This window comes from Labrus bergylta, chromosome 24 (assembly GCF_963930695.1).
Source record: "Labrus bergylta chromosome 24, fLabBer1.1, whole genome shotgun sequence".
In the NCBI taxonomy this organism is placed as follows: domain Eukaryota; kingdom Metazoa; phylum Chordata; class Actinopteri; order Labriformes; family Labridae; genus Labrus; species Labrus bergylta.
This window is the reverse complement of record NC_089218.1, coordinates 1,522,833-1,540,050: the sequence shown is the minus strand read 5'-3', so window position 1 is coordinate 1,540,050 and position 17,218 is coordinate 1,522,833. Positions and strand designations below refer to the sequence as shown.

Below are 17,218 nucleotides of genomic sequence, written 5' to 3'. Positions count from 1 at the left end.
CTGAGTTTAATGAACACTATGTAATTTGACTAATGAGACTAAATTAGGCGCATAATTTGTGATTTAAAAGTTGAATAAATTATCTCAGACAGACGATGTTGCTATGGTTCACTCCTGCTTTTATACAAAAGAAAACACTAATATTTTACTACTTTACAAACACATTTTTAATCTTGTATTAGTTACAGTCTATGAGAGATAAGGCCATTAAAAAAAAACCGATATGTGACGAGTGACTATGCTGAAAGAGGGTATGATAGAGAGAAATAATAATTTAATAATATTTAAGGTTGACATTTTCTCTGACTGTGCCTGTTGCACCTGAGCTCCGTCTCCTGTAGAGGACGATGTTGCTTTACTTTGATTGGTCTCATCTGCTGTTCACTATTAATGAAACACATGAAACATGACAATGAGAGTTTAAGAATGTGTGCTCATCCTGACTCATCTTACACATTGAGCTGTGAAACTTCGCAGATTAAAATACATACAACACATTATTCACAATGAGCAGGAGGAGGAGAGAGAGGGCTAAGTGAGTAAAAAGAGAGAGGGAGGACTAAGTGAGTAAAAAGAGAGAGAGGGGGGAGGAGAGGAGAATAATAAGTGAGTAAAAAGAGAGAGAGGGAGGAGAGAGGACTAAGTGAGTAAAGAGAGAGAGAGGAGGTAGAGGAGGAGAGAGAGGGAGGAGGGGGAGGAGGAGAGAGAGGACTAAGTGAGTAAAAAGAGAGAGAGGGAGGAGGGGGAGGAGGAGAGAGAGGACTAAGTGAGTAAAAAGAGAGAGAGGGAGGAGGTAGAGGAGGAGAAAGAGGACTAGTGAGTAAAAAGAGAGAGAGGGAGGAGGAGAGAATAATAAGTGAATAAAAAGAGAGAGGGAGGAGGAGAGAGAGAGAGGGACCACATTGCAGCACACCCGTGCGTAAATGTGACCAAACCACCGTGCTCCCTCCGTCTTCAGCACCTCCTCTCTCCTCCTCCTCGGAGCCCGGACCCCCTCCCCTGTGTCTCCTTCGCTCTGTCCGGATCTTCTCCGGTCTCTGTTGAACCCTGGAGTCCGGGGTGTCTCGGCTCGGCGCCCTCCTGCAGGGTTTGGGAGGAGCGCCGGGGAGCTCGTCCCGGTTCCTGCCGGGCTTCGTGTCCACCCCCTCGGACGCTCATGGCGGCTCGGAGCGGAGGGAGAGGCGCGGGTCCACCCGGTCCCGCATGCCGGTGATGCGGGGTCTGATCGCGCCGCAGAACACATTCCTTGACACTATCGCGACGCGCTTCGACGGGACCCGTGAGTACATATCCCACTCAGCCTGAGACCCCGGAATGTTCCGGTTCAGACTGTTGACATGATGTCGAGCTGAACTTAACCAAGTCCTGCAGAGACAGAGAGACAGACCGCTTTAAATCATCTGTGTGTGTGTGTATGATATTGATGTAAACATGGTGTTGAATATGTTGATGCATTCATGAGCATCATTTAGTCAGCTGTGGGCTGCAGCTGTCAATCATTTAGAGTCTGACTTCACTGCAGGGCAGTGTTCCCCTGCTGAGGGGGCCCGGGGCTGAGATCAGCTGCATGGCCCCCTGTTTAGCCCCCAGCTTTTCTTCAGTCCAGCACATTTGTTTAGTTTCTGTTTAAACGACAACCATTTCAGCTAAACACTATTTGTTGCAATCTGCCGGCGTTTTGGGGGCCTCAAAATGCAAACTTTTAAAAACAGCAGCGTTTCTGTCATCATGTAAACTGGGGAAATCTGAAGCTCCTCTGAAAACTGAGACTTTTCACACTTCTTGTATCTTGATTCTTCTTTCCCTTCTTGTCCCTCAGTTTTCATGTTTCTTTCTGCTCTCTGATTGGCTGTTAGATCTTTAGCTACCCAGTAAAAATGTCTAAATGTATCCTCTCTATCGTTATAACCGACCATGTCTCTTATATTATACACCGCTCCATGATATGTGGTGATCAGGTGCTCACTCTCTGAAAACGTGGCTGACCTTCTGCTGGAGATTAATGGTCGCACCAACGGCTCCGCCCACTTCGTATAGTCCTGCAGCACATGAATGAACCGGAGTCCCAGAGGGCTGCTGTTCACAGAGCATGATGCTGTTTGTCTTTCCAGAGAACAGAGCAGAGAGTATCTCACATCAGGTGCACTGATTTAGTCTGAGTCTGTTTGATGTATGTGCAGCCATCCATCATCCCAACATCCCAAACACAAAGAGCAGCGTGTAGAGGAAACTAACCTCATAGATACAAGACATAATCCACCGTTTGATCCCTGACTTATAAAGCACCTCAGTGAGAGTGTCAGTGAAGTGTTGTATGATACATAGAAAGCTTCTGTGGTCTCTGTTCATTCTGTCACAGTCGGCAGCTGCAGATTTCTACTATCCACACCTTCATTGTGTGTCCTGCTGAACATCTGGACTCGTCAGTTGTTTCCCCTTTAATGTAACACACACAGAAAACCTGACGACCACGACGAGACAACACCGAGTCTGTTCTCACGTCAGATCCATCCACACTAACATGACGTCTCACTGCGCTTGTACAACACCAAATTCTGCACGTCCAGGTTCACTAATCTGCAAACAAACAGCACAACGTTCAGTCATAAAGCGATCATTGCACAGGTGGTGGAGGTGTGATTATTGGGTCCTCTCTACTGATGCTGTGTGTGTCTGCTCTCAGGGAGTCCTGGGAAGGATCAGAGGATCACCTGCATGCAGAGGTGGACTGTGGCGAGCACACTGCACTGAATTTAAATGAGCGTAAAAGTTGTGTCACTTTATGTTGAGCATGAGGTGCACGAGCTGCAGATGTGAAGTTAAATATTGCTCTGATCTCGCTACTCACCTGAGGCTCCGGAGGGTTTTTATGTTTTATTATTTTTAGTTTAACTCTCTGTGAGAAAGTGAAAGATCATCAATGCGTGTGATAAAACATCCAACATGCCTTTAGTAACTTCAGAAAGCTTTTGGATCAACTGATCTGTGACAGTCTTATCTGCTGACATCAGCAGGTTGAGTTAAAATATGATGGCTATCTCCTCTTAGTTTGGTGTAGATAAATGACTTTCTATATGCTGCATTCAGATAAACTCTGCCCCTGTTCATCAGTCTCCTGTGAGTCTCAGTTTCAAAGTAAATAATAAGTCACACAGAGAAGTCCCTCTGCAGCTCTTCAGTTTATATGAAGCTGAAGAACAAACAATGTTCTCACATTAACACGTCTGAAAGAAACAACTTTAGAAATGTTTGTTTGATAAACGGAGGTCGATAATTTATGATGCATTTAAGGAAGACAGGAAATCTAAGTGATGATTGTCTTGTGCAGCATCAAATGGATTGTTGACTCAAGTTTAAATGTTTAAAGCGTGCTCTGCACATCACGCCAAAGCAGCTAAGTGAGGGGGGGCCCGTGCCACCTCTGGACACGCCGCTGGTTGATGTGTTTCAGAGTATTTATCGGACTTCCCATGATCCTCAGGTTTGAAGTTTCCTGCAATTACACCGATCCTGTTTTATTACCGTGTGAATTATTCAGTTTAATTGTTCTCACTTCATCCTCATACAGACTCAAGTTCTCTCTGTTGGTTCAGCCCTCTCTCTCTCTCATTCTTTATTCCTCCCTCTCTCTCTCTCTTGTCCTTCACGCTGAGTGCTGCAGTCGGCACATTATTTAATTTTGGACTTTTAATAACCTCAGAGGAGTGAATGACTGTCTGTATGGGGTGCTGATTGTAAAAATATTGTTATATGTATATGTATTAGATATATTTTCAATATTTAGTTAATATCCTTCACATTTAGCTTGTTTTACACATAAATAATTGCAAAGTTTAAGTGTTGAACAAAATATTTAATAATGAATCTAAATGTAAAATCTAAATGTTATATCTAAATGTTACATCTAACTCTAAATGTTAAATCTAAATCTAAATGTTAAATCTAAATCCAAGGAACATTTAGATATAACATTTAGATTTTACATTTAGATTTATTATTAAATATTTCTTAAACACTTAAACTTTGCTATTATTCATGTGTAAAACGAGCTAAATGTGAAGGATATTAACTAAATATTGAAAATATATCTAGTGTGTGTGTATATATATATATATATATATATATATATATATATACATACACTGTGTATATATATATAACAACGTTTTTACAATCGTCACCACATATGAGAGTCACCCACCAAACCTCACTCACTTTCTTCAGGATTTATTCATCATCAGAACGTTCACTTTTATCACAACCTGCAGGTTTAAGTATCGTCTTTATGGATCATATATTCTCTTCTTCTATCCTGTTATGCGTTGCGTGTCCTGCGGCATGGACTCACGTCTGCACGGACATCCTGTTGGTTTACTTTCATCTCATAGCTCAGTATTCACTTCAGTCTTTCTCTAAACTTTCGGCTCCACATCTTCAGACCTGTTCCTGTGGAGGTTTGTCAGCGATGGAGCGATCAGTGTGTGTCAGCAAATAATAAATCATCACAGAGCCGTGTCATTGAAGAGCACATGTTCTCAGAGCCTGATTCACTTTAACACCCTCACTGCGCTGCAGAGCAAACTGCGTCTCTGTGTGTTGCTGCTGTTTGTGGGCCCTGTTTCTCTGTAAATCACCAACAGGGGACGCTAACAGCCACGCACAGTCAGAGTGAAGAAACAAGCGTCTTCTGAGAGTTAATAATTCCAACTCTGTATGCCTTCAAAATAAAAGCTCTGTAAATAAAGTCTGTCTGTCTCTCTCTCTCTCTCTCTCTCTTTCTGTGTCCTCAGACAGTAACTTTGTCCTGGGTAACGCTCAGGTCCAGTCTCTTTATCCCATCGTTTACTGCTCTGATGGTTTCTGCGAGCTCAGCGGATTCGCTCGTGGCGAGCTGATGCAGAAGAGCTGCACGTGTCACTTCCTGTTCGGCAGCGAGACCAGCGAGCAAATCACAGCGCAGATGCAGACGGCTCTGGATGAACGCCGCGAGTTCAAGACTGAGATCATCCTGTACAAGAAGAATGGTGAGATTATCAACCAGACTATCAGGACTGTATTCTGGATCAGGATCAGGATTATGATCAATGTTCTGGATCAGGACTGTGATCAATGTTCTGGATCAGGATTATGATCAGTGTTCTGGATCAAGATTATAATCTGTGTTCTGGATCAGGATTATGATCAGTGTTCTGGTTCAGGATTATAATCTGTGTTCTGGATCAGGATTATGATCAGTGTTCTGGATCAGGATTATAATCTGTGTTCTGGATCAGGCCTATGATCAGTGTTCTGGTTCAGGATTATAATCTGTGTTGTTCTGGATCAGAACTATGATCAGTGTTCTGGATCAGGATTATAATCTGTGTTCTGGATCAGGCCTATGATCAGTGTTCTGGTTCAGGATTATAATCTGTGTTGTCCTGGGTCAGGATTATAATCAGTGTTCTGGATTAGGATTATGATCAGTGTTCTGGATCAGGTTTATGATCTGTATTCTGGTTCAGGTTTCAGGATTGTGATCTGTGTTTTCTGCGCCCAGGTTCCAGGTTCTGGTGTCTGCTGGACATCGTTCCCATAAAGAACGAGAAGAGTGAAGTGGTTTTGTTCCTGGTTTCTCATAAAGACATCACAGAGAATAAAGACCTGGACAACAACGCGTCTGAAGCAGGTACGAGAGAAAATGATCAACAACTCACTTAAATCCTGTTGTGTCATTATGTTATGTATCATGAAACATGTCGTTTGTTTCCAGATGAGGAGACAGGTCTGAAGGTCCAACAGGTCAGTTGTCCTCCGGGCTTCGACAGAGAGCGTCGTCGCAGTCGAGCCGTCCTCTACCAGCTGTCAGGACATCTGCAGAGACAGGACAAGAGCAAGAGCAAGCTGAAGATCAACAATGTAAAGCACTCTTATTCTCTCAGCAGAGTTTACAGCTGAAGACATATGAAAGCACAGTAATGTGACACAGCTTTAGTTTGTGCTACTCTAGCTTTACTGTTGGGTTTGAAAGGTTCATAACACTGCTGATATTTGAGGGTAAAACCTGTCATCATATATCACATCAGCTACCACTGAACGAACTCTGCATGTTCAAGTTCTTCAGATAATCATTCATTATGGCCACATGTCTAAATAAATACCACCACTACCTCACCTATTGGTTTACTAACTGAAATGGAATTTGACCATTGATCAATGACTCACTGCAGTAGACAGACTCTAGTGGACACTGGAGGAACTGCAGCTGTAAAGTTGGACATTTTAACATGGGGCTCTATGGGGACTGACTCACTGCAGTAGACAGACTCTTGTGGACACTGGAGGAACTGCAGCTGTAAAGTTGGACATTTTAACATGTGGCTCTATGGGGACTGACTCACTGCAGGAGACAGACTCAGACTGCAGTTTTGGAGATTTTGGTATTGGTTTCATTCTTTCATCCTGTTCAGCTTGATGCTCCCTGACCTGTAGAGGGCACTATGAAGGCTTCATACTTCCAGTCTTGATTTATTTTGGAGTTGAGAATGATTAAAGTTAAAGGCATGATTTAACAGACTTGCACTTGCTGATGCAGTTTGTTTGTTTTGAGCACAACTCTCTTTAACGCTTTAATTAACTCTCAGTAATAGAAATGTGAAAGCTTGTAAAAGTGATCAGCTGGGATAAGACAAATGTGTTAAACTGTTCTTACCAAGTGATGATTCAGCATCTTGGAATGATGACATCATCATTAAAGGTGTCATTAGTCACAATGAATGAATGTGACTAATGTGTCTCTCGCATCAGTCTCAGCTTGAGTGGCAGCAGAGCTTGAAGTGATTGAATATCTGCGCCGACAGCAGAAGGCTCAGATTATTTAATCAAATAAAGACTTAGGCTGTTTTCGAAACCGCATACTATACTACTAGTACATAGTGATTTGGCCAAAATGCAGTATGCAGTATGTGAACAACTGCGAGATCTGCAGTATGCTAAAAATACCAGGATGTCATACTGATTCGGGAAAATTGTACAGTATGCATCGGACCAGTCTACCTCGCATACTGTTTCCCACAATGCAAAGTGCCAGGTCAGAGATCAAAATGCCGGAGCGCAGCTGTTTGAAGTCGTCGGTGGGGTTGACTGAATATCTTGCCACATTATGAACCAATAAGAGATATGACATTTTCATATATTTATAAGTCTTACCACCTCGGATTTTCCTGCTTTGTAGACTGTACAGTGCATGTGCCACAGCTGGACAAGCAGCTGCAATTACAGGGTCCTTGGCTTGCTCTATTACTACAAATTATTCACAGCTGAGTAAAACCAGTTTAACCGGGGCCAAGCATACTGCAAAATAACTGACGACTGGCAGTCATACTACATACTACTGTTGAACTCAGTATGCAGTATACAGTATATACTGCATACTGATTTAGATAGTAGTATGCGGTTTCGAAAACAGCCATATTGATCCTGTCAGACTCATAACTCTTTGTCTTGGTAACATTTCTGTTTGCAGAACGTTCTTGGAGCCAACGCCACCCCGATCCCAGAGTATAAGGTGGCCGACATCCAGAAGTCCCGCTTCATCCTGCTTCACTACGGTGCATTCAAGGCCGGTTGGGACTGGCTGATTCTGCTGGCCACCTTCTATGTGGCGGTGACGGTGCCATATAACGTCTGCTTCACGGCGGTTGAGGTCAGAGAGGACGGAGGGTCAGCGGCAAGAAATCCCCCCAGTGTGAGCGACATCCTTGTGGAGATCCTCTTCATCATCGGTGAGGTTTGATCTCTTTAAGCTGCTGTAGTTATTTTTGTGTATCCTGCTTCGGGGAAATCAGACCACATGTTCTGTTCTTAAGACCCGGTTATTCAAGAAGACGTGTCCATGTTTTACAATTCTACACTTCTGCAATTCACTTATCAGACTCTTTTATCCAAAGCGACGTACATCAGAGAGTAAGTACAACACAAGCAAGGATCTAGAAAAAAGGGAACAATGTCAGTAAGAGCAAACGATCAGCTTTGAGTCTGATTGGATACACAGGTGCTGACAGGAAGTGACCACAGGTGCTGAAAGGAAGTGACCAGAGGCAAAGCACAACATTGAGGGCAGTTCTTGAGAGCTCTAATCAGTATAGAAACCATCTTATAAGTTGTTGTTATCAAAAAAAACAGCATTGTCATTACCATCATCATCATCAATAATATGGAGACCATCATCATTAAGTTAGTAGGTATTTATGAAAGAGCTGGGTCTTTAGCTTTTTCTTAAAGGTGCAGAGGGACTCTGCAGATCCAATGGAGTTTTAAGGCTTGAATAAATCCTGGAGCTGCCGTGACCGGTCTAACAAATACTCCTGAAAGTTGAGTGTTTGGTGCTTTAGTCTGAGAGCTTCTTTTCTGCAGGAGTGCTGCTCTGGTGAACACTTCCTGCTGCAGCATTGATGTGTTTGGATGCAGAGGAGGAACATTGATCAAGCTTTTCTCTTCTTCTCTGCTGATGTTTGGGACTCTTTCAACTCCGTCCATTCATATGATCGTCCCCTTTCTTCTAACAACAGCTACATTTTGCACTTTATTTCAGTTTGAATTGTTGCACTTTGCGGCTTTTTTTGTCAAGATACCAGGATTTTAAACTTGGATATGACTCTAGTCAAAATCAATCAGTATTGACACCTGTTTGATTCCACAGCTACAAACCAGTATTAACGTGTACGTTTGCAGGTTGTGTTGCTTATGTCCTGCTGAACCTAAACACCATGCATTTACACGTTTTATGTTTGTGTGTTTCAGACATAGTGTTGAACTTTCGCACAACCTTCGTAAGCTCGTCGGGTCAGGTGGTGTACGACGCTCGCTCCATCTGCGTTCACTACGTCACCTCATGGCTGTTTGTCGACCTGATGGCTGCTCTGCCCTTTGACCTGCTGTACGCCTTCAACATCAGCGTGGTGGGTACACACACACACACACACACACACACACCTGAGAGGGGTAGGTTGACCAGGTGATGGAGTTCAGGTGATTAACAGTACTGATTGCTCCTGATCATCTGCAGGTCTTTAAATCACTCCCCTCTCTCTGCAGAATTTTGGGGTGCATCTCCTGAAGACGGTGCGTCTCCTCCGCCTCCTGCGCCTCCTGCAGAAGCTGGACCGGTACTCCCAGTACAGCGCCGTGGTCCTGACCCTGCTCATGTCAACCTTCGCCCTGCTGGCTCACTGGATGGCCTGCGTCTGGTACTTCATTGGACGAAGTGAGATCGAGAGGAACAGCCCCGCCTCCTGGGACGTAGGTGTGTTCGTCTGTGTGTTTTGTGCAGTGGAACCAAGCTGTGATGGAAAATTAAGTTAACCGTATCGTTTCCACAAATTGAAGGGGGTGTGAAAATAGATTTTGTACGTCCTGTGTAAATTGGTTGCTGCACTGTCTCTCTGTTCTCCATGAACTCTCTCCCTCTCTTTTGTTCTCTCTCTCTCCTCAGGGTGGCTCCATGAACTCGCCAAACGTTTGGGCACTCCGTACTTCCTGTCACCTCTATCCTCTTTGTTCGGAGTCGCTAACCTGCCTCAGGTTTACAATCACAGCCGGTGGAACAGTTCAGAGCTCTCAGGGTTTCACTGGAACAGCAGCAGGACCAGATCCAGGACTCTGAACGGGTCGTGGTCGACTCTGAGCGGCGGCCCTTCCGTCAGGAGCTCTTACGTGACGTCGTTGTACTTCGCTTTGAGCAGTCTGACCAGCGTGGGCTTCGGAAATGTGTCGGCAAACACAGACTCTGAGAAGATCTTCTCCATCTGCACCATGCTGATCGGAGGTGAGACGAAAACAGGAAGCACTGAAAATACTGAGTAAAACTTGGTCGGTGTGTCCTCTATATGAGATCAAAAGTTGAGTTTCTGCTTGACGTGACCATATATGGGCAGGAGATAAACCGTCGCTCCTCTCCAGCTACACCTCCCTGCCTGTCACTCTCCACATGACTCTTCAGTGTCTTCACTTATTCTGTCTCCTCTGCAGCGCTGATGCACGCCGTGGTGTTCGGGAACGTGACAGCCATCATTCAGAGGATGTACTCTCGCCGCTCGCTCTACCACACTCGAACAAAAGACCTGAAGGACTTCATCAGAGTGCACCGGCTGCCCAAAGCCCTCGAGCAACGCATGATGGAGTGTTTCCAAACCACCTGGGCCGTGAACAACGGCATCGACGTCAGTGAGGTACGAGGGTGTGATGCCGCTCACCTTCTCTTCCTGTTTGATCACTGAGCCTGCAGGTGAATGATGACAAGTTGTGTTTCTGTGTGTGGCTAACGTTAGCACCTCCAGCCTTCAGTCCTCCTTAATGTCAACATGTTTTTTCCTGATCATGTGTGAAGTCTCAGTTTCTGTGGGAAGGTGAAAGGTTATCTTTTCCCTGTTAGCTCCACCCTCCTACACACTCAGTCACATCATCATCACACACAAAGGACAGGAGAAAGAAACACCACTCTAATCACGTTATGAAGATACAGATCAGTTTTTATCGTTTCTTCTGAAAGGAGCCAATCATCAGACACGATCCATAAAGCAGGATACATTCAAACTTAGGAGAGCTAAATTCATATCACACCCTGATTAACTGCTGACATCAAACATCCTCCTCTCCCTTCATCACCTCCTCCTCCCAGCTATTGAAGGACTTCCCTGACGAGCTGCGAGCCGACATCGCAATGCACCTCAACCAGGAGCTGCTGCAGCTGTCGCTCTTCGAGTCGGCCAGCAGGGGGTGTCTGCGCTCGCTGTCCCTCATCATCAGGACCTCCTTCTGCGCTCCGGGGGAGTTCCTGATCCGACAGGGTGACGCTCTGCAGGCCATTTACTTCGTCTGCTCGGGCTCCATGGAGGTGCTGAAGGACAACACTGTGCTCGCCATCCTGGGTAAACGACTCAAACTTCAATTCATCTGAAGTGAAACGTAACAGATGAGTAATTATTAATATTCAGGGATAATGTCAAGTTTGAAAGTATGACAGTCATTAAGTGATGTCTTTATAAATGCACATGTTTTTTTTAAACATAATAGATATGAGTAAAAAACATCCTCATAGAAAACATGATTAAAGTTCAGCACCACGGACAGCTCCCCCACAATAAGAAACTTTACAGAGCCTCATGCATTGAAGTCAGCACCATGGACAGCTCCCCTATAATAAGAAACATTGCAGAGCCTCATGCATTGAAGTCAGCACCACGGACAGCTCCCCCATAATAAGAAACTTTACTGAGCCTTATGCATTGAAGTCAGCACCACGGACAGCTCCCCCATAATCAGAGCCTCACGTATTGAAGTCAGCCCCACGGACAGCTCCCCCATAATAAGAAACTTTACAGAGCTTTATGCATTGAAGTGAGCACCACGGACAGCTCCCCCATAATCAGAAACTTTACAGAGCTTTATGCATTGAAGTCAGCACCACGGACAGCTCCCCCATAATCAGAGCCTCACGTATTGAAGTCAGCCCCACGGACAGCTCCCCCATAATAAGAAACTTTACTGAGCCTTATGCATTGAAGTCAGCACCACGGACAGCTCCCCCATAATCAGAGCCTCACGTATTGAAGTCAGCCCCACGGACAGCTCCCCCATAATAAGAAACTTTACAGAGCTTTATGCATTGAAGTCAGCACCACGGACAGCTCCCCCATAATCAGAGCCTCACGTATTGAAGTCAGCCCCACGGACAGCTCCCCCATAATAAGAAACTTTACTGAGCCTTATGCATTGAAGTGAGCACCACGGACAGCTCCCCCATAATAAGAAACTTCACAGAGCCTCATGCATTGATGTCAGCACCATGGACAGCTCCCCCACAATAAGAAACTTTACAGAGCCTCATGCATTGAAGTCAGCACCATGGACAGCTCCCCCACAATAAGAAACTTTACAGAGCCTCATGCATTGAAGTCAGCACCACGGACAGCTCCCCCACAATAAGAAACTTTACAGAGCCTTATGCATTGAAGTGAGCACCACGGACAGCTCCCCCATAAAAAACTTTACAGAGCCTTATGCATTGATGTCAGCACCACGGACAGCTCCCCCATAATAAGAAACTTTACAGAGCATTATGCATTGAAGTCAGCACCACGGACAGCTCCCCCATAATAAGAAACTTTACAGAGCCTCATGCATTGAAGTGAGCACCACGGACAGCTCCCCCATAATAAGAAACTTTACAGAGCCTCATGCATTGAAGTCAGCATCACGGACAGCTCCCCCATAATAAGAAACTTTACTGAGCCTCATGCATTGAAGTCAGCACCACGGACAGCTCCCCCACAATAGGAAACTTTACAGAGCCTCATGCATTGAAGTCAGCACCACGGACAGCTCCCCCACAATAAGAAACTTTACAGAGCCTCATGCATTGAAGTCAGCACCACGGACAGCTCCCCCACAATAAGAAACTTTACAGAGTCTCATGCATTGAAGTCAGCACCACGGACAGCTCCCCCACAATAAGAAACTTTACTGAGCCTCATGCATCAGTTTGTCCTGCTGATAAAGAGTTCTGTTTGAGGAGTCCTGCTGCTGACAGACACACCAACAATAACACCTTCTGGAGTTCAGCACCATGGACAGCCCCAAACTCAAAATGAGACGTATACCCGGCTTCATCGATCCATTTAAACGCTAAGAGTGCTACTTTTGTTTGACCTGCAAAGTTGAAGATTAAACGGGAATAAAAGTGTGCATGGGAGTACCTGTGAACCTCCATGTTGGACCTGCAGAGTCCTTTTTCTCTCCCAGAAGCCCTCCTCGATTTAAAGACGCTAAGTGACTTGGGTCTATCTCTTTGTGTTGTTTAATGTTGTCCACACTCTGGGTGGAAAGGAAATCAGGGTTTTAACTGTTTTAGGTTCCTGCATCATGAAAAGCAGAGGACCTGGAGCTGCTAAAAGTGGTGCTAACATGTTAGCTTGTGTTTTCAGGGCGGGGCGATCTGATTGGCTGTGACTGTCTGACTCGGGTCGAGGTGATAAAGACAAACGCCTGTGTGAAGGCGCTGACCTACTGTGAACTTCAGTTCATCAGTCTGAGAGGACTCCAAGAAGTCCTGAGTCTGTACCCGGACTACTCCACCAAGTTCATCTCTGAGATCCAGCACGACCTCACCTACAACCTGAGAGACACACACACCCACCAGGTAACTACACTTGTCTGTCACTTACAACCTGAGAGACACACACACCCACCAGGTAACTACACCTGTCTGTCACCTACAACCTGAGAGATGCAGTTTTTTCTAGTTCTGGTTGTTTCTGCTGCCTGTATCTGTGTGAGCTGTGAAGTGGACCCACCGGTGTTGGAGACGTCCGTCTGTTTTTCTGAGTGTGTTCAGCGACTGTTCACACCCACAGCTCTCTGTCTTTAACGACTGAACCATCTGTGTGAGGAGCGAGGAGACGACCATGAGGCCAACATTTAAAGAGCGGACTCAGCTGTGTGTTCCACATGAACAAGCCGATGATTCCGCAGACTCTAGTTTTACTTTGAGGGACTTTAATTAGAGCAGAAACACCGAGAGGAACCAAAGGATCAGTTCACACAGATCCCTCGTGTTTGAAAGGTTTATGGCGTCCAGATTTCTCAGTCTGAGGAGCGATGAGAGAACATTTAACTGCTCCAGGTGGATGTTGCGAGGTGGAGGTGGCTGAACGTCAGAGCACAGAGCGTAAACAGACCCGGTGATTGTGGAGACTGATGCATGTCAGAGTGTAACGAGCAGCGACAGTTTTCTGAACTAGTTACAGACGTTGCTCCACTTTTAATATAACAACCAGTCATCTTGTGGTGTTGGCTTTAGTCTGCAGGATTCATCTGTTTGAAGCCTCTCAAAGTCATCATGACAGAGAAGCCGTCCTCCCACACATCAAAGACATGCTCGTTAGGTTAACTGGTGACTCTAAATTGTCAGTAGGTGTGAATGTGAGTGTGTCTGTCTCTACATGTCAGTTCTGTAATTGGCTGGCAACCAGTCCAGGGTGTAACCCTGCCTCTCGCCCAATGACAGCTGGGATCGTCTCCAGGCCCTCGCAACATCAAATGGGGAGAAAACAGTTTAGGTAATGGATGGATGGGATGGACGTTTCATGTCTCATTTTATTTTAACGTTTGTTATCATCCGTCATGATGGGGAGTTTGTATCTGAGAACTTCAAATACATCAAAACAAAACTCAAACAAAAGTTTACACTGGCATGCACAGAAAACCCCACAACCCACTCAGCATCTCTCCCTCTCTCTTTTACTCACACACACTTACTGTATATGCACACACACTCACTCTTAAACACACACACATAAATATTTTGTACAGCAGCAGTAGCCGAGGCAGCGTGGGGCTATAAATACTCTGTGATGATAAATATAGAAAAAACAACCCGCAGGAGGAGAGAGAGCCAGGATTATATTAGCATACACGTGCAGACACACGCGCCCACGCTGTTACTGCAGGCAGCTGTCACACTCATCACACAGCATATTTGAGTTACAGGTTAGAACACACACACACACATATATGCAACATTCTGTAAACTGCATTGTTTGTGTGTTTCCTGGTGTGCATAAACACACGCACACACAAGTGTAACATAGTGCATCTAATTTGCATAAGACACAGACATGATCATATGTCAACATGCAACGCACACACACTTTTCTGTCTTCTTACACGCAGTCACACACACTCTGCTGATGTCCTTTTGCTGCATGCTGCATACAGAGGAAGACACGTGCTGCACAGCCACACACACACAGCTAAAATTAAACCTCTGTGATCCAAAAATAGCAGCTGCACGTGAGCAGTGGATAGGAGGGAGGAGGCAAACAGAGGAGGGGGAGGGGCAGAGAAGGGGGGGGAGGAGGATAGATGAGGAGATGGAAGATGTGATCTGTTTTTGTTTGTTATCAATGTTGATTATCACCTTTATTAAACACATGAACCCGCCTTCTTACCATCACTCTGACTGCAGGGCTTTTACTTTGAAAGGACAACTTTACCCGTCAGGTGTCACTCAGGTGTTCATAATAATCTATCAGAGTCTGAGTAACTGAATGGTTTCATGATTGTCTGAATGAGACTCTGCAGGAACTGAATGAATATCAGCGGCTGTGAATGAGAGACACTGTCAGAGATGTTTAAATGGCCCAACAGCTCCGCCTGCTGGTCACACAGAGAACACTGCAACATAAATTCTGACACTGCAACAGTAAAGAGAGTGACCCATGTGTCCCATTTATAAATTAATCCTCATAAGAACAAAGAATTATTATAAACATTTCTACAGACGACAGTGAGGGTGAAAGGAAGACCTAAACATTGTTATAAATAAAGTTGTTTTGTCTTTTTTTTTCTCTTCAGGATGACTGTGAGGGTGACGGGGAGGTGATGAAGAAGCTCCCCTCCATCAGGGAGGACGAGGAGGGTTCAGGCTCTGAGGGGGAGCGCTCCCCTCTCCCCCCCATGCCTCCCCCAGGCAGGCTGGGTCGAGGTCTGCGCTCCCCCCTCCGTTCCCCTCTGCGCTCCCCCCTCCTCCCCCCCAGGATCCTCAAACCAGGAGGTGATCCCCCCAGATCCCCCAGCAGCCTGCAGGTCCCCGTGGTGAGCTTCAACAGCCTGCAGGGGGAGCTATCCCCCAGGTAAGACACAAAACACCTATTTGAACTGGTTATATAATTATAACACACCTGCACAAACATTGTGTGTGTGTGTGTTTCAGATTTGTTGACGGTATCGAGAGCGAGAGTCGAACCGGTTCAGCTCAAAACTTTGATTTTTCTCCCAGTGCGACTCACAGCTTCCTCCCCAGTCCTTTTTCAGGTACGCACATGCATGCACACATGCACGCACACACACACACAAACACACACATCCATACTCTCTGTCTTTGTGTCCTCAGGTATCTGTGAAGAAGAGGAAACTCTGCAGACCATCAATAAACTCAAACAGGAGGTAAAATAAATATTTTCATTGAATTATTGTCTTGTGAAAATGGAATGCAAAACTTAAAGGAGCAGTATGTAACGCTGACACCTAGTGTTGAAAATGGGGACTGCAGTCCAATTTAAAAACATTGTAGAGAGCTGTCTCCTCCCCCTCCCCCCTCCTCTCTAGAGTGGATGCTCACACAGGTTGCCATGTGGTGGACACTGAAGCTTCAGTGTTTATCCAGCTCTGTGTTCTAACCTTTCTCCATTTTTCAAAAGCATCTCCAATATTGATCCTAGTTTGAGCACGTTTCTGCTCATGGAGCTTATTAGAAACATGTAGAGGCTTTTTAGGTCGGGTACAATCACTTCTATCTGTTCCAGCTCTCTTGCCCGCTTCCATCGTTGCGTCCAAAACAGCCGTCTGGTCCAAACAAATCCAGAGCATTCAGGACCAGAATCTAAAGTTAGAAGGACATACTGGCTGCTGCATTGTTGTCAGAGAAGCCAGCACTTCAACATAGCATGCTTCCTTAATGTCTGATCAGATAGTAAGCTCACTTTATCATTTCAAACTACACATCCTATTGATTGGACCTTTAAACTGCCAATCACTGCAGTTCCTCCAGTGTCCACTAGAGTCTGTCTGCTGCAGTGAGTCAGTCCCTTTAGAGCAGAAATAAACATGTTTACAGCCTGGTCTTCAAGTTTAGCCTGAACCTGTCCCACTGTAACCATAGTAACCAAGTATTACACTTGTCCTTCTTTATGACTGGTTTCTGTACATCACATGTCCCGTCTCCTCCAGATGGCTGTCCTCTCCCGTCAGGTGAGCGTCGTCACTCAGGAGCTGCAGGAGGTGACGAGTCTCCTCAAGCCGCTCTTCGTCAACACTTCCAACCTAATCATACCTAACGCTGTGACTCCGCCCCCTCACACCCAGCACGAGGATTCTCTGGACTCTAGACTAACGGACAGATATGTGTTGTGATGGAGCGGACAGACCGGCATGAAACACCAACTGCATGACGACGACTGAGTTTAGCATGAGAATATGAGAACGTCATTTTTGTTTTTTTCATATTTTTGACATGGGTATGTATGTCGTTTTCTTTTCATTTTTTCGACATTGCTTCTCAAAAGCAGACTTAAGTAGTTTGATTGAGTTGAGAGAACTATATATCTTTTCATTAATAAACATGTGAGGTATGAGTGTATTTGTGAGCATGGCTGATTTTAAATTCTTTATATTTGTATGA

General features: G+C 45.2%; 1 protein-coding gene across 1 annotated transcript; it reads left to right on the top strand.

The window, feature by feature from the left end:
• The first annotated feature begins 742 nt into the window (after positions 1-742).
• LOC109997738 (potassium voltage-gated channel subfamily H member 8-like) lies at positions 743-17,176 on the top strand. Its single transcript, XM_020652334.3, has 15 exons — positions 743-1,279; positions 4,791-5,024; positions 5,540-5,668; positions 5,753-5,898; positions 7,505-7,763; positions 8,782-8,939; positions 9,076-9,283; positions 9,473-9,805; positions 10,009-10,208; positions 10,658-10,907; positions 12,963-13,177; positions 15,394-15,671; positions 15,752-15,852; positions 15,932-15,984; positions 16,768-17,176. The coding sequence occupies exons 1-15, from the start codon at positions 1,204-1,206 to the stop codon at positions 16,948-16,950; spliced, it is 2,823 nt and encodes a 940-aa protein (XP_020507990.2). The 5' UTR covers positions 743-1,203; the 3' UTR covers positions 16,951-17,176.
• Positions 17,177-17,218: the final 42 nt, after the last annotated feature.

What these genes read in the sequence shown, in the direction of transcription:
- LOC109997738 (XM_020652334.3), top strand. Translation starts at nt 1,204, where the DNA reads ATGCCGGTGATGCGGGGTCTGATCGCGCCGCAGAACACATTCCTTGAC. An exon ending in CCCCGCCTCCTGGGACGTAG is followed by an intron (nt 9,284 to 9,472) that starts GTGTGTTCGTCT and finishes CTCTCTCCTCAG; the next exon opens with GGTGGCTCCATGAACTCGCC. An exon ending in TCAATAAACTCAAACAGGAG is followed by an intron (nt 15,985 to 16,767) that starts GTAAAATAAATA and finishes CGTCTCCTCCAG; the next exon opens with ATGGCTGTCCTCTCCCGTCA.